At 41.7% G+C, this 18,045-nt stretch overlaps 1 protein-coding gene across 9 annotated transcripts in view; it reads right to left on the bottom strand.

Moving 5' to 3' along the window:
* The window catches only part of DGKI (diacylglycerol kinase iota), a 453,056-nt gene extending 451,847 nt beyond the window's left edge, over window positions 1–1,209 (bottom strand). For 7 of the 9 annotated variants that reach the window (XM_035723279.1, XM_027573716.2, XM_035723281.1 and 4 more), the window contains exon 1: window positions 806–1,209. In XM_035723279.1, the coding sequence (XP_035579172.1) occupies window positions 806–1,209 (404 nt within the window). The remainder of the gene's footprint in view (window positions 1–805) is intronic. The other 2 variants (XM_027573722.2, XM_027573724.2) reach the window with 1 other exon arrangement.
* Between the last annotated feature and the right edge of the window lie 16,836 nt (window positions 1,210–18,045).

Genomic DNA, 18,045 nt, shown 5'->3' on the forward strand with positions numbered 1-18,045 from the left:
TGAATCCTCATTTCTCATATTTACATCCTGAGACAATGTGGGGTAATCCTTTATCATAATCTGGTGGCCATTTACCCTACCCTGTTCTTGTCTCACAAATGTATCCATCCCCAGGGGCAAGCGTGGTCCCATTCTCGCACTCACCCCTGGCTTGCCAGTGGGTCCCTACCTCCTCCTGCTGGGCACACCCAGGGGAGGGGAAGAGGGCACACGTACAGGTAACCCCCTAACCAGTTGGGTATCTACAGACTTCGATCCCCATCGACCCTTCCTTCACGGGAGGTTTCGGTGCAGGGCCAACTTCCCGTAAGGACTTCTCTTCAGGACCGTGCTGTTCTATCCCGCCTGTAGGGCGATCTCAACTATCAAGTTAGTGCCAAAGGTTCATCCAAGGAAATCTAGAAGGTAGGGGGAGTGGTTATAGATGACACCGGCTTAGGGACAACTTTGAAGACTTCTCTCAAGAAAACTAGGCATCTCCATCTGTGTCTGCACCCCGCCCCCGCCCCCGCGCCGGCGCGCACACGCATTTTTTGTTGTTGTTCTGACCTCAGGGACCCAGTCTTCTGTCCTGTTCCAGAGGGAAACCGGGCGCACCTAGCTTCCCTCCAGCCCAGAAGGCTGGGATGAGAAGAAAACACATCTCCCCACAAGGGGGAGAGAGGAAGAGAGAGCGAGAGAGCGAGCGAGAGGGAGAGCGCGCCAGGTGCCCCCAACTCCGGGGAAGCGCCTCGGTGAGGGGCAAGAGCGGGTCTCAGCCCCGCGGCGGCACCTGTCTCCCCGCCGCCTCGGCTCCCGCGCCTACCTGTAAGAGACCTGCTTCCGGAAAGTTAAGTTCCTCAGCTTCTCCTCCAGCGCCTCGTCCTTCTCCTTCGGGCCGGCGGCCGCGGGCTCTTCCAGGGCAGCGGCCCCCGCCGCCGCCGCTGCCCCCGCGCCCCGCGGGTCTGCGCCGCCCTCGGCGCCCAGGCAGCAGCTCCCGGCGCCGCTTCCGCTGCTGCTGCCGCCGCCCGTCGCCCCCTTCTCCTCTCCCGCCGAGGAGCTGGGGTTCATGGCGACCGCTCCGGCGGCCGCGCAGGGAGCCGAGGCGGCGGCGCTGCAGAGGCCCGGCCGGCTGACGGCGCGGGCGGCGGCCGCCACTGCAGGAGAGCGAGCAGGTCCGCGCGCCGCTGGCAGGGGCAGCAAATGGCAGCCCCTTCCCGCAGCATCCATCCGCGGCTGCACCGCACCGGGGCATTGTGGGAAACTCCGTGCCTCCACTCCCCCTCCCCGACCAATCAGAGGCCACCTCCCTCCGCCCCCCTCTGCCTCCCCTCTGCCAACCCGCGCTCTCCAGCCCCCCTGGCCTTTTCCTAAATCGGGGGCACGAGCCAGAGCTGACCCTGAACTCTGCCCTGAGGCGTCGGGCTGCGGGAGAGGAGGACTGAGGGAGGGAACGAGGAGCCGCCCGCCGGGGCGCGGGGCGCGGGGCGCGTGGCACGAACCCAGACATCGGGAGAGGGGAGCCCGGGAGGGAAACTCAGAGGGAAGCGTGCCGCGCCCTGGTTAATACACGAGACGGCTGGGACCGGGACGGGCGAGGTGCCCTGCCCAGGCAGTCAGCCCTTGAGCGGTAGCGCCCACCTTGGTCCCAGGGCCCTGGTGTCCAATGCCCGATGCCCCGGGCGGCATTCTCTCCACCACCGCTCGCGGCTTGTGCGGAGCTCGAGCCAGGCAGGAGCCGCCCCAGGCGGGAAACCTTTGGGGGATGTAGGAGCGTGTTCGGTGCGAACCCGGGAGAGAATTCGTGCGCAGGGTAAAGTAAGCGGTGACGGGGATGTCAAGTTTAGGATATGGACGAAGCGCCTCCCTCCTTTCTCTCTGGGCAAGGGCTGGGACCCCTTCATGCCTGCATCCCCCAGCCAGCCCAGAGTCTTCCTTACACGTAGCAGGCTCTCCCTAAACAGCTGTTAATTCGACTGAATGGAATGGCAGGGGCCCCAGGGAAACGGAAAGGCTGAGAGAATCCAGGAGGCAAAAGTGAGGATGGGAGCGCAGGGTGCTTTTGCCCGGTCGAGCCAGGAGAGGAGGAGGAGCTCACCCAAGGAGGGGCTTTGAACCACGTCAGCCCCCACTGCTAAAAAACAGCCCAAGCTTGCAGTATCTACAGATTTAGTCATCCACTTCACTCTGAGTTTTTCTTTCTAAGATTATGCAAAGCTCTATGGGGTTTGAATGATGCACTACAAAGTGTGTAAGCCAGATTGTTTTTCCAAATTGGAGTTTCCACCCAAGAAATCGCTGCTGTCAACAAAGAGGAGAAAGATCCATACTAAAGGCTAAGTGTAGTAACCAAAATATATACCTACATGTACCTGTGATAAAAGAACCAAACCAGTGAGGAATTTCAGGTCGGCGCTGTGCAACCACAAACGATTGTTTGATTTTTTTTCCCTTTATTTTCTCATAACTAGAATTAGGAGATTGAACAAGAGATCTCAAATCTCTCTGAAATTCCAAATTCTGTAATTCTCTCCATATGCACATTATAATAAGCCAAAGATCAGGACATTTCTAGAGTGGAATGAGGGCATGTAATACTAAAAATGATAAAAACAGCTAGTGGTTATTAAGCCTTCATTTTTATAAGACAAGTGATGTGCTAAGTGCTTCACATGCCTCTCTCTACATCTTCACAGCACCCCTCAAATGTTAGTAACTTCCCCCATTGCTCAGACTCATGCAACTAGAAACTGGCACAGCCACGAATCATACCCAGGCTGTCTGGTTCTGGGTGGTTGCTCTTCACCCTTGTACAGTGTACCTCACCTTCAGAGGGGACTGGGAGAATTCAGTGCTTCCATAGTAATGTTAAAGGAGATCTACGAATATCTAGTGTATCTCTAAGACCGAGGAAACATCATCTTCCCTGAATTACTGGACAGCCTCCTAAATGCTCACCATACCTTCTCCAATCAATTCTCTAGCTCAACCCCCTAAGATACTTCTGCTATGTTATCCTCTATCAGAAAATCTTCCAGTTACAACATACTGTCATGGCAAAGTTCAAACAACCCCTGAACTGATTTCCAAGGCCACATTAGTGGGTGGAGGGCCCACCCTGCCACCTCCCCTCCCTCCTATCCTGACAGTGCCACTCTGAACTGGACTATGCACAAGTCCCAGGTGCCTTCTGTTCCCATCTCTACACACATAGGTCTGCTGCCTCCTTTTCCATATTCTTCCCATCCCTAGTGTTCGCCTAGCTAACGACTATACCTGCCTTAGATTTGAGTTTACAAGTCTCTTCCCACTAGAAGCCCCATTGATCTCCTTCTGGACTGTGATGGGTGTGCCTCCAACAGGTTCCCATTATACCATTATACTAAACTTTGACCACTGTAACAGTTGGTCATTGGTCTGTCTCCCCCATAGGTCTGTGGAGGCTATATATTGTTTATCACCGTATCTCCAATAAGGAGCATAACAATTATGCATAGTGTAGGCCGTCATTAAGTGTTCGTTGACTTAGACAAGAAAAACAAATGGTTTTGAACATATAAACATTTGCTCAAATTCACTCATTTTAAAAGAAATTCAATTTTAAACTATAATAAGATGTCATTTTTTAGAATAAACAGTCTGATAACAGTATTGATGATGGATTAGGAAAACCAACACTTTCTCAAATTATTGGTGCAGTTTCATACAGTCTCTCTGATGGGAAATTTGCCAATATCTATCAATACTTGGAATGCACAACCTAATTAACCTAGGAATTGCACTTCTAGGAATTTGTCCTCTGATAGTCTTATAGGTGTACACCAAAAATTTAAGACTGAAACAACCTAAATGTTTGTTAAAATAGGACTAATTACCTAAATTATTATTCATCCAAACAATGGAATTTTCTGTAGCCATTAAGAGGAATAAGGCAAAGTGATATTTAATAATATAAAACAATCTCAAAAATGTTAACTAAAAAAAGAAAAACAGTGGAATTTCAGAAACAAAACAGAGGATCATAGGGGAAGGGAGGGAAAATAAAATAAGATGAAATCAGAGACGGAGGCAAACTGTAAGAGACTCTTAACTCTAGGAAACAAACTGAAGGTTGCTAGAGGAGAGATGGGTGGGGGGATGGGGTAACTAGGTGATGGGCATTAAGGAGGGCACGGGATGTAATGAGCACTGGGCGTTATATGCAACTGATGAATTACTGAACTCTACATCTGAAACTAATGATACGGTATATGTTAACTAATTGAATTTAAATAAAATAAGTTAAAAAAAGAAAAACAGTTCAGAGTATTTAATATACTATCATTTACAGGAAAAAAGACGATATCTATAGATACAGTATTTCAGAGAAAATGTATAAGAAAGCAGTGACACTCGGGCAGAGTAGAATGGTCCTAGTAGAAGGTTGAGTTTTTATCTGATTAAATCAATACATACCGACAGGAGACAGTATGTCTCCCAGGCTAACAGGAATGCTCCCAGCTAACAGGTCCCAGGCTAACTGGACCAATAAGCTGTATATTTGCATGTTTAAAGAGTGTATCAACAGATGAATGGAAAGAAGATGTGGTATATATATACAATGGAATATTATGCAGCCATCGAAAGGAATAAAATCTTGCCGTTTGCAATGACGTGGGTGGAACTCTAGGGTGTTATGCTGAGCGAAATAAGTCAATCAGAGAAAGACATGTATCATATGATCTCACTGATATGAGAAATTCTTAATCTCAGGAAACAAACTGAGGGTAGCTGGGGGGGTGGGGGGTGGGAGGGATGGGGCGGCTGGGTGATAGACATTGGGGAGGGTATGTGCTATGGTGAGCGCTGTGAATTGTGCAAGACTGTTGAATCACAGATCTGTACCTCTGAAACAAATAATGCAATATATGTTAAAAAGAAGAAGAAGATGATGATGATGATGATGATAGCAGGAGGGGAAGAATGAAGGGGTGGAAATCGGAGGGGGAGATGAACCATGAGAGACGATGGACTCTGAAAAATAGACCGAGGGTTCTGGAGGGGAGGGGGGTGGGGGGATGGATTAGTCTGGTGATGGGTATTAAAGAGGGCACGTTCTGCCTGGAGCAGTGGGTGTTATACGCAAATAATGAATCATGGAACACTACATCGAAACAAAATAAAGAGTGTATCAACAAAGATGGGCTGCTAAGCAAAGGAAAATAGGGTTAGGTAAATGGTCATTGTGTGGGTGCCCTACAAACAGATCTCTGAATTTAATAGAGAGAAAGAGAGAAACCCTACACCCAAGAGGTACAAATAATTCCAGCATAAAACAAATGAATTGTTGTAGGTGGCCTTCTAAGAAGTTACTTAAAATAGCAATTATTCTTTTTAGACAGTGTATTTTCCTTTTTGTTTTTCAGTGGTCACTAGGCAACCTTGTAATTACTCATCAGCTTCTTGGTTACCTTGACTCTAAAGTGGAATCCTTGGAAATGGGTCAAAAGCATTCCAATCACAGGAAAGGAAATTATCATTCAGGTTTAAAAATGCATCTTGTATGATTTTGCATAACATAAGTACATAAACAAGAGAACAAGCTTCTCTGGGTATGTTGAAACATCCTGCTTCTAATCCTAGACCTCACCTAGACAATATCTCCATCACTGAACCCAAAGCCATGCCCCATTAGGTGGGCTTCTTATTTCACCTTTCTATGATCAATTCCTGTTCATTCAAAAACAGGTATCATCCCCGTCCTAAATATCAAACTGGAGTCTCCAAATTCTAGCCTGATCAAAAAGTCTTCAAGCATGGAATTTTAGAGAAAGAACGATTTTTTTTTTTGGGAGTTTAAAGTAATAAAGTAATAAAGAGAACATTATAGCTAACATTAAAAAAAATGTTTGTAGTGATTGGGAATTTTCAGGAAATAACACAGAATCATTTCTTTTAAAAAGCAAGTAACACACATAAACCACACACACACACACACACACACACACACACACACACACACACACACACACACACACTTAGGATCTCAGTTATGTATAGACCAAACTAAAGATAATAGCGCTTTTGAAAATACTGTCACCAAAGGGGAAAAGCTGAGTTAAGCTGATGTGTGTAGGCTTATTCCTACCTTCCAATCTTAACACTTACTACTTGTGCTGCCTGGAATGTTTTACCTCAGAGCTTCCTAAACTTTCTCAGTTCACAGGACCCTTAGTGTCTCAGTAATTAATTTTCCTGGAAATCCCAGGCCAAAAGAAGAACCTAACATTTCTGTTGATTAGGCAGTTAGGTGCTAACAATTTAAGAAGCATTTATGTCTTAACAACTTTAACAGCTGTTTAAAAAAAAATAGTACACGTAAATTGAAAGGAAATCATGATATTTGCATCTCATTCTTAAATAGCCAAAATTCCTTATCAATGGGATAGTAACAGGCATGGCACAACTTCTCGAAACTTGGAATCCCATTAGTTACCACCACTCTCATTTCCTGTACCTGGTCTTGCTTTCTATCAGAGCAAGCACTGAAAATCCAGCTTTGCCAAGATAATGAAATCATTGAAAGAAAGCAGTGCTGATATGGTGTTGAAACTGTCAACTACTTTGAGCTAGTACTTTGCACGGCATCTAACAGATGCTGAATATCTCTGTGTTTCCCTTGAAAATTTAAAATGTCCTGAAATGCCCCTGTAAATTCATTGCAGAAACCTGAACACCTCCACGCACAGTTGGGAACCATGGCTCTACCCCCCAAATGTTTCCATGATGTTTGTTTTTGTGTGGGTGCCCTAAAAACAGATCCTTATGTAAATCTCACAAGCCAAGACTTTATGGGGAATTATAATCCCAGCAGTTGATGAAGGGAAAAGAGAAGAAGGCAGAAAAAGAGGGAAAATAAATTCAAGATGGTGAGTTATGAATGACTGCATCCTCACAAATAAACACACCTGATTGCTTGGTCACCAGAACTTCTTCCAGACAGGATTTACATCCTCCTTGCAGCTGGGAACACTCTGTCTGCAGGAGAAAGAAGAATTTCGCTGCCACTTTCTTCTTGTGTCCTGTCTCTCACTGGCTGAAGTTTGTCCCTTAAGGAATAACTTGCCCTCACTCACTGACTGTGTTACTGGCTCATTATGGCAACCGCTGGGGAACTCAGACCCCTGCCCCACAGCAGGACTCTTCATCCCTTCCTGGAAGTGATGGGAGGAACCTCTAAGGATAGATACCGGTTGGACCTGAGCACCCTGCTGTGGAATCTCCTGCCAATACCATCTCAAAGGAGGCTGTGCCAGAGTTCAGCCCACCTTGGAGGAGACTGAGAAAGCTGGCAGAGGTAGAATAGGAGACAATGTCAATGTCAATGGAGGGGACTCTCTGTTAACCAAAAGAATGAACAAAGGGGTAGGAGGACAAGTGGGGCCAAGCCATTCTGGAGAGATCCTATAAAGTGGGCCCTATATACTCTGCTTCTTCTCATCACTCAGGTTTTGCTTTACATATCAGCTTTTCGGAGAAGCTTCCCTGACGCTCCCTAAAATGCCTTTCTCAGCCCTGGCTAACATATAACTTTTATTTTCTTCATGGCACTTCCCATTGTCTAAATTATGTTGTCTATTTACTTTTGTCTTCCTCCTCTTATTAGAACATGAGCTCTATCGTAGCTAATGTGTTCAACAAAACTATACTAGGCACATAGTAGATAGTAACAAATGTTTACTGAATGAATGAATAAATATTACCCAGCATTCATCTGCCTAGAAGGAAAATCGGAGAGCCAAGCAGGAAGGTTCTGGGGGTTGTAAATTTACCAGCCAATAAGGGAAGAAGGGATCAGCATGAGGAGTGTGTGTTAAACGCCAGATTCTCAGGTTCACACCATTGCCATACAAAATATGAAGCTGCAGTGGAAACCTGATGAATTAGAACGGAGAAGAATCTTCAAGGTTCTACTGATAGGAATTGGTAGAAATTTCCTAGTACATCAGTCTCTAAGCTAGAATTAAATAAAGGTAGAACTATTACATTTCCAGGATGGAAGGAGTCTTTAGAGCATTTGGTTCCGGGCTTCCATCCTTGTATGGTGCTCCAGGAGCATCCCTTCATGTGATCTATTTTAACCTTGAACAACCGAAGTTACAGGGCCATCAACCCAGTCATTTTCAATAGGCTATTTCATCAAATTCTTCCATTTTAAAATTATTATTCCTTATTCTAATTGTTGGTTCACCCCCCCAATAATATAATTTATGATGTCCCTGTTCTTGAGCACCTTGTTTGAAAGCTACATTGAAGGAATTAACATTAATTTCAATTAAAGATCCTCTTGCTATGATCTGACCATGATTCACCATCTAAATTCTTTGGAATCTCAAGTCTGTCATTCATTACATTCACAATCCCTCTTGGCTCCTTAGCAAGAGCAGGTCCGATCTGCAATACTGTGAATTCATCTATAAATTTCATAAAAAGGATAAAGTTGGGAATGTGTGGTGTACTCCCAGAAACCTCACTCTAGACTGACTGTCATTTGTATTACAAACAGTTCCTAACTGTCTCCATGTGACATACACCATTCCAGGCACTTAGTGATTCATCAAGGAAAACCTAAAGACTCTGCTCTCTTGGTGCTAAATATTCTAGTACTCTAATCAATAACTTTTATGAAGAGTTATTAAACCCAAACTAAGACATCAAGTTGGATTTTTACTCAATCCATATTTCCCTATTTGTGTACAAGTTCAGGTGAAGGACTATGTCCAATGTCCTATGACTCTATTTCTATGGCATTTTCCCTAATATCAGACAAGAAACCATATTAAAGAAATTGAGGCTAATCTAAAATTATTTTTTAATTAACTTATCCTAAATTCCAGGGATCAAATCTTTATTTTTCAACATATTGCAAGCATTTCTTGAGCCTTTTCTATATGAACATTATGCTAATGCTGAGGATTTGAAGATGGATTTGATAAATTCCCCAAACAAGGAGCACCTGGCTGGCCCAGTCGGTAGAGCATGAGACTCTGGATCTCGGGGTTCTAAGTTCAAGCCCCACGTTGGGTGGAGAGATTACTTAACAATAAAATCTTTGAAAAAAAATTCCCTGAACAAGTTTGCCATTTAATTATAATAAATGAAAAGCATTTATTTTTCACTGAAAATAATAAAAGTAATGCATCAACACCGTGATCTTTTTACTCAAAAACCACTCATATCCCCCTTTCGCCCTCATCTTCCTAGACTCCAAAGATTTTTAAAAGATAAAATACTCTCTTTCCCAAACTGCCCTGCAGTGAAGTGTGACTATGTGACCTGGTTCTGAACAATGAGATCAAAGCCAGAATAACCAGATGGGGCTTCTGGGAAAGTGTCTTATTAGTACAGAAAGATAATATGCCCCTTCAGTCCTTTACCCTTCTTCCTTCTTCAATTCAATGCCTAGAGGTATAATAGCCATCTTGCAACCATGAAAACAAAAAAACATTTACTAAGGGTGGAAGAGTCAGATGTGATGGTCCTTGGTCCTCAGTGACTTCCTTGAGCATTTGCCAGCCTAGGACAGCTAGCCTACCACAAGACTTTTCATTCCAAGAAAAAATTAAACGCCAATCCATTTAAGCCACTGTTGACTGGGTTTATTTTTTTCATTTGCTTGCAGCCAAATGCATTTGTAACTTCTAGCTGGCACAAATGAATCCAGAAAAAAAATTAATGTATTGATTGAAATATTATAATAACATAAATCAAATTGGGTAATTGTGCTATACCCCCCAAAATTGTACTTTTGCAAATAATTTCCAAAGGGAACTACAAAGTTAACAATATTACTCTTTACCAAGTAATTCCACTTCTCAAATGGATCCCAAGCAAAAGTCCCTCGTATGAAGTTTCTGAGTAAAGGAAGATATTTGTTGTAGAATTGTTTATATCGATGAGGAGGTAATCTAACAAATAACAATAGGAAAATAATTCAGTGAATTTTCCAATGCCCTCTGAAGGAATATTATGCAGGCCTCTAAAATAATTATGAGTCAATGTAGAAATGATACAAACTGCTGATGATATGCTAAGTGAAAACAGTAGGATATAAAGTTGAATGACATCATCATGGAAATTAGATAAAGTATGAGTATATGAGACAGAAAAGGAATGCACAAACAGGAAAATAGTTGGTTTTGAGATGATTTTTAATTTTTTTGAAGTTATTTATATGGTCATATTATAATTATAAGACATTTTAAAGATAAATATTATTTTATTAAATACCATGTTCTTTCAAAAATATCTTTTTGCTTCTCTACCAAAGAGATAGAGGTACCTTAAACTTTTGATTTGGAGTTGCTAGAAATATAAACAGAGCTGTATATTTAATTTAAATAAATAACATAAAAGATTCAGGAAAGTTTTGAACATTTTTAATATCAGGAAAGCTCATTAAGATTAGACTGATCCTCCTCTCAAGAATGAACATGAAATGCAGAGTCAAATGAGTTAAAGAATTTGGTTTGGTTTTTGTCTTCTTTGCAAGTCATGGACAATAAAATTATGTTAATGATTAGATTGTCTTTTGCACAAATAAAACCAGCAATAATAAGATGTCTGGGCTGGAAAGGATTTGGGAGATTATCTGTTCCCACCTTTCATTTCACAAATGAAGAAACTGACACCTAAAAAGTTAAATGACTCACTGAAGGTCACATATGTAGTTAGTGAAGAACAAGGAGTATAGTTCAGGTTTTCTTTAATGTTATTCATCCCTGAGAATAAATAATTATTCATTAAGTAAGCATTTATTAGGTAGCTACTCTATACTACTATGTACTGGACAATGTTAGGCACTGTATTCAGATAAATTGGGGGGACACCTGGGTGACTCAGTCAGTTAAGCGTCTGCCTTCAGCTCAGGTCATGATCCCAGGGTCCTGGGATGGAGTCCCACATAGGGCTCTACGCATAGGGGAGCCTGCTTCTCCCTCTGCCTGCCACTCCGCCTGCTTGTGCTCGCTCTCTCTCTGACAAATAAAAAAAAAAAAGATAAACTGGGGACACATACCACTCTTCCAGGGTCAGAGTCTTGTGGGAGGGAACAACGCTATAATAATTACAAGACATATTGACATAAGTGCTTATGTTCTACTAGATTCCAAGTACCTTAGAACATGACCTTGGAAGACATAACAATTTGTGTCTGAAGAGTCCCAGGAAAGAAGTCACTTTTGCTTTGTTTCTGAAGATTGGAGTAGAATTTCACCATCCAAAAACAACATAGTGCAAATGCACAGCAAAACAAAAGAAATAGGTATGCTGTAGCATACCAAATACTTTGCTATGGGCACAGACTTGGAATGGAGGAGCAAGGGAGAAGCAGAGGTAAAGGAGGAGAGGAGAGCAAGTTAAGAACTCCTTTTATTCTGTTCTGAGGATTTTGAACTTTGTGAAATAGGCAAATAAAAAGCACAGGTTGTTCCTAGGCAGGGAAAATGGTATGATTACATATAAATTTTAAAAAGCTATCTAGGCATAGAGGACAAAGCTGGGCAGGAAGAAGCAAGAAAACAAGTGATGAGGTTATTGAAACAGTCCATGCAAGAAATACTAAGCGCTTGAACTAAGGCGGCGGCAGTGGGCTGGAATGGGGATACAAATTTCCGAAATATTTGAGAGACATTACTGAGATGGAACCAAAGGTATTTAACAGATTAATTGCAGAGAGTGAGGGAAATGGTAGAATCAAGACTGAATCCAACAAGTAGTTCTAGGAACTTTAGGCAGACTCTAATAACACAAAGAACCTAGCAAAACTTAACCTATATATCATAAATACATGCTCAAAACTTCTATATCTGGCATACCAAATGCCTGCTCATCAAACACGAGTTATGCAAGGGAGAGGTCAAATGAAAAATAATTGTTATATTTACCAAGACACAATCATAAAAAAATAGAAAATCTGATCAGACCAATTTAGTAATGAGATTACACCGATAATCAGAACATCCTCAATGAAGAAAAACCCACAGACTGGAAGACTTACCAGACATTTATTTCTCACAGCAGTGGAGTCTGGGAAAGCCCAGATCGAGGGGCTGGCAGTTCAGTTCGTGGTGAGGGCCCTCTCTTAGCTTGCAGACAGCCTCCTTCTATCTGTATTGTCACATGGTGGACAGAAGAAGCTCTAGTGTCTGGAGGGCACTAATCCAAACACGGGGGTTCTATCCTCATGACCTCATCTAAACCTAATTGCCTTCAAAAGGCCTGGCCTCCTAATACCATTAGGGCTTCAATATGTGAACTTGGGGAGAATACAAACATTTACTCTGTAACACTCACCTTACAGCATATACAGTAATTAACCCAAATGGATCAAAGACCAAAACATAAGACATATAACTCTAAAATGCTTAGAAAAAAACAGAGAAGCCTCATGACACAGGATTTGGCAAAGATTTTCTAGATATGACACCAAAGTACAAGCAATAAGGGTGAAAAATTGATACACTGATATAGAAATAGCCAATAAGCATATGAAAATATACTCAACATCACTAGTCATTAGGGAAATGCAAATCAAAACCACAGTGAGATATCACCTCAACCCATTAGGTTGGTTACTATGAAAAAAGCAAAACAAAATACCAGGAAATAATAAGAGTTGGTGAGAATGTGGACAAACTGGAACACATGTCCACTGTTGCTGGGAAAGTAAAATGACACAGACATTATGGAAAATAGTGTGACAGTTCCTCAAAAAAATTAAAAATAAAGTTATCATATGACCCAGCAATTCCATTTCTGTGTATGTATCCAAAAGAATTGAAAGCAGGACCTCAGAGATATTTACACACCCACATTCATAGTAGCACTATGCACTACAGCTAAGAAGTGGAAGCAACCTAAGTGTCCATTGATGGATGAATAAATAAACAAAATATGGTGCATCCACACAATGGGATATTATTCAGCCTTAACAAGAAAGGAAATTCTGACACATGTTACAACACAGATGAAACTTCAGGACATTCTGCTAAGCAAAATAAGCCAGGCACAAAAAGACAGATACTCTACAATTTCACTTATATGATGTATCTAAAGTAGTCAAATTCATAGAAACAGAAAGTAGAGTGGTGGTTGCCAGAGGCTGGGGGTAAGAAGAAATGAAGAGCTGTTGTTTGATGGGTACCAAGTTTCTGTTTCACAAGATGAAAGAGTTCTAGAGGTTGCTTGAACAGTAATGTGAATATATTTACCACTACTGCACCATATACTTAGAAAGATGAAGCCGATAGATGTTATGTTATACATTTTTACCACAATAGAAATTTTTAAAAACCCAAAAACTCATGGAAAGCATCTGAAACAAAGGTAAAAAACAAAACAAAACCCCCCAAAACCAAAAAACAATGTTCTGGGAAAAAATAAATAAAAACAAATTTATGCTAAGAAGACAAATTATTGAGGTCTGTCTGACTTTAAGTCTTAGAACATGAGCAAGAAAAATAAATTCTCCTAAGACGATGAGTCCAAAATGAATAGAAGCCAGGCAGGGGCAATAGCAAGGCAAGGGAGCAAACAATTTCTTGATGGAATTGTCTAAACTGTGGTGCCAAGCCCTGCACCAGATTTTCAGTGTGTTGCAGCCTGCTCTTCCCTTTTCATTAATCAAAGATAATGCAGTATTACAGGGTGGAATTACTAGCCAAGGAGTTTTCCAGTTTCTGCCACTCTGAGGTAATGCTGTTTGGAGTGGGAAAAGTTCCCTGAGGACAAACGCTCCTGCTCTTAGGATCAGAGTTTGGCTTGCAGCAAAAATGGAGCGCTCAGAGGACTGCTTTTGCTATTGTTATTCACAGTCCCTCTGGTGAGCAGAGTGCAATTAGCAAAACTCATGCAGGCCAATCCACCATTATGGAGCCGCACATGAGAACATGTGCATTTCCCCTTTTGTTCCAAGTGAGTCAGGACTTTAATTGAATTGCAGTAATTTAACCTTTTTCGTCCAACATTGCTTCTGCTGTCCAAGAGACTTGAAAGCAGTTCCTATTACATTTATTTGAACTCCTGTTTCCACAGATAGTTTATAGGACTGTTTCTCATTATAGACTGTTTCTCCATCTTCATTCACATCCTGAACTCCCTCGAAGGAAAAAAGATTCTTACAGACTCCTACTGGTTCATTCAATTATCATTTTAATTGTTTTACAAATACAATGCCTAAAGTCCTTATATTAGTTACATAACCATAAAACCCCAATAATTTTCAAATACAATGCAAATGTACACAACCCAAATATTCAAAAATCACATTATTAATATATGATGGATGATGTTGTTTTCCTCAAACTGAATCACCACCTTCAACAAAAATGTGGTCCTGTTTGCTCCAGAGCAAGCTCTTTTGAGATGGGTGTCTTGAGTATGCACAGTTCTCCGGTCATATTTCTCCACTGCGGCTACTGCAAAGCCTTTGCTCTACAGCCTGTCCTGAGGTCATTTGGCCTTACTTAGCACAAAGGCATCATTTACATAGTAATCCCATCTTTATTCTTTGCTCATTAGCCCACAGTCACAAAACAGGGCTACTTGGTGATCAGGGTAAATAGGGCTCCTAAAATCACAGGCCATTTACCATTGAGAGGATAATCTAGGTCATTCAGAGTTGACATATACTATATTAATTTTTTAGCTAACCTCATAGATAAAAGCAAAAATTTTAATTTTGAAGAGAAATATCAGAAGGTCTAGGTTCTTGGAATCAGTTGAGGGATGTTACTCTCCACCACACCTTCCTTAGCATCTACCTCATACTTAAATAAAATATTTCATTGTTTCCTATTTATCTCTGCCTCCAGTGTCAGTAACTTGAGGGCCATAAGTCTTATGGTTCTATGACTTCTCCAGTAGCATCCAGTGAAACTACACCCATTGTCATCAATTATAATTGACCACTTGTTTCCTTGCTTCTGAGCTTGCAGACAGATTAAGATTTCCTGAGTATTTACTGCTTTCGAGTCTGCATCAGTTAGTTCACTGGGTTAAAGGAGATATTCTTTTTATTATTACTGTGCCTAGGAAATGGCTTCAGTTCTGTTTGACTCACCACAGGTACTGCTCCATTCAGACCATGACACCTGAGTACCTACACTTCCTTTCACTCAACTAGAGTGCTTAGCTAGAAAATGGAAACTGGATTTAAAATAGGGCAAATCTGGGAGCACCCGGGTGGCTTAGTCAGTTGAGCAACTGAGTATTGGTTTTGGCTCAGGTCATGATCTCAGGGTTGTGAGATCAAGCCCCACAGGGGGCTTTGCGATCAGCAGAGAGTCTTCTTGAGATTCTCTCCCTCACCTTCTCCCTCTGCCCCTTCTGCCCCTCTCTCTCTAAAATAAATAAATAAATCTTAAAAAAAAAAAATAGGGAAAGCCTGGGACAACCTACACCACACCTTTCACAGTCAAAGCCCCATTTCAGAAGGACTTTGTAGTGGAAAGAATGTGGGATGAGAAAGCCACACCCTGCCTGCTCCACTTTTATCATCAAGTCGTTGTGTGGCCTCAGGCAACTTCTATAATGATTCTAACTTCTATAGTAATTAGTTCTCTTATTTATAAAATGAAAGAGTCGGAACAGAAGTTCTGTAGAATCCAATACCTATGAATGAGGTAGAAGCCAGAGAGCTGAGGTAGACTGCCATCTTATCAAATATTTTATTGTCCTACAATAGCCTGAGTGACGCCCTTACTACTCAGTTGTTTCTCTCGCGCGTGCTCTCTATTTCTCCTTCCCTCTCTTATTCCTCCCTTGTTGATCATCATCAGGGAAGAACGGGGAATGGCATCAAGAACACTTTTCAAAGGGTATAGCTGCAGAACTTTTCAAAGATACCAGTGTGTTCCCTTTCTCTAAGGAAGAGATATGGATCCTTTCGATGTTTTTCTGTCTCAGAAAGTAACTTCATGAGCATGTTTGCCAATCTGCACATTGAACTCTTTCCAAAAGATCACTTCATCAAAGCTAATGGATAAATGAAGTCTGGTAGTCAGGAGTTCACGGATGTGTTTCCTGCTCCATTACTCAATAAACATTAAATAAGAATAACAGAAATTATACTATTAAAACCACTCTGGATAAATTGTTTGAGACGGGAGGAAATAGAAGGGAAGAGGGGAGAACACATTATGAAGAAAGTTGTAACTCACACGAAAAAGGATGTGTTTGTTCCTCACAGCCCTGGAGTTGCCAAATGGACTTGGTCATTTACTTTGAATCTGTGAATGCTGATGGTTTTTAGAGTGTTACCACAACAGCTGATGAGGTGGAAGCTTCTGCCTTCCTGTAGGGATATGTAGTCACATTGAACACAGTAGCTCCATGGGGCTGGTTAAATTGTCATCACTCTTCAGGAGAAGATATGGAGAGATTGAAAGAGTTCAGGGCAAGTAATAAAGACTCCCAAAAACATAAAAATAGGGAAATGAACTGAAAATGGTTTTTGAGTTTGAAAAGGATAAAGTTATTGGCCAACAATTACTACTTCATGGGAATGTCCATAGAATTGTCAGGGGACAAAGCAAAAGAAAACAAACATTCTTTATTTCTCCAAGAAATTTTTAAATTCAGAATTTCTTTTGATTCCAGAAACTCTAATTTGTTCTTTAAACAAATATCCTGCAGAGCTGTCATTACATTTTATTAACATTGTCTTCAGCTCTTCCATAGAAAGTACCTAATCTCATTATTTAGTCTGAGTTCCCTTTTTCAAATATCTGTGTCTCCTTAAATGGCTAGTGATGCTTCTTTGCCTGCTTGGTGCCAGTCAGCCCATAGTAATCCTCAACAATAGTGCAGTCAGGCTGTTGGGCCTCTCAGATAGAAGTGGATAGTCAAGAAGTAAAAGGTAAGGATATTATCATTTCTCCTTCCAGTGGGTTTGCAGCAAAAAGGCTGGTCAAGAAGGGAAAATTCTAAATGCCCCTCTGATGCTGAGAGTTCCTGCCAGAGTAAGCAGGAAAAGGCAGCTTCCTTCCTAGCCAGCAAACTTCTTCAGCCTCTGCTCCAAAATGGTCCATTCGCTCAGCCAGTTGGTTGCTCAAGGCACCTCAGAGGATTGCAGGCCTCCTTTGCAGCTTTCTGGTCTGGGGATAATCCCACCTGGTAGAGCTGTCTGGACTGTCCATCAGGTTCCTGATTTGAGGAATCATCCTATATGGACTGTCCACCAAGCTCTAATGTTTGGCCACAGTTATTTCAGTGGTTGAGTTGCCCATGCAAAAAGCAGAAAGATCAGGGAGTCTGAAATCTGCACTCAAGTTATCATATCCCTCAAACCTCCTGGGGCATTAATTTAACCTAAAGCTTGAGAAAATGCTGGGGAAATGCTACAGTGGGTTTGAGTAATTCTTCAAACCCCTAGTTCATTTACTGATTTCTCTCATTCTCTGTTCTACCCGCAATTTCACACACCTATTTTCATTTCCTGGTGCTTGACTTGTACCACTTACTTGTCTATTAAACACTCATTTTTTCATGAAATAAACAAAAACAAAAACAACCAAACCAACAAACAAATTCTTTTCCTTACCTGCCCATTCTTTTGTATATGTATAACCATTAAGCTGGACAAGAATGTTTACATGTTTTAAAGTGTGTCTCAATGGATGCATGTAATAAATACTGATCACTGACTTCACCCCAGACCAAATTATTCAGACTCCGTTGGAATGGAGCCCAGCCATCAGTATTTTGAGGAAAACTTCCCAGGTAATTTCTTATGTATAGCCAGGTTTGAGAACCATTGATCTGGAAGCTTGTTGCTTTCTCCTGAGCTCAACAATCTTATGGGCACTTGGTTTTCCAAGGGCCTTGCAGCAGAACCAATGGTTGTTATAGCTGTTTCCAGAGGGGAGAGATTTCTGCTGTATCTGGTGATAATGGAGTCATTAGGGAAAGTTTTGTGGCATCTGTGAAAATTCAAAGAAGGTGTAAAATTATAGGTATAATTCTCCTACACTGTGAGGTATCTCTATCTAGAAATCTTACATACACAATAATAATAGGTAAAGCAAA

This window comes from Zalophus californianus, chromosome 12 (genome assembly GCF_009762305.2).
Source record: "Zalophus californianus isolate mZalCal1 chromosome 12, mZalCal1.pri.v2, whole genome shotgun sequence".
NCBI classification, from domain to species: Eukaryota; Metazoa; Chordata; class Mammalia; order Carnivora; family Otariidae; genus Zalophus; species Zalophus californianus.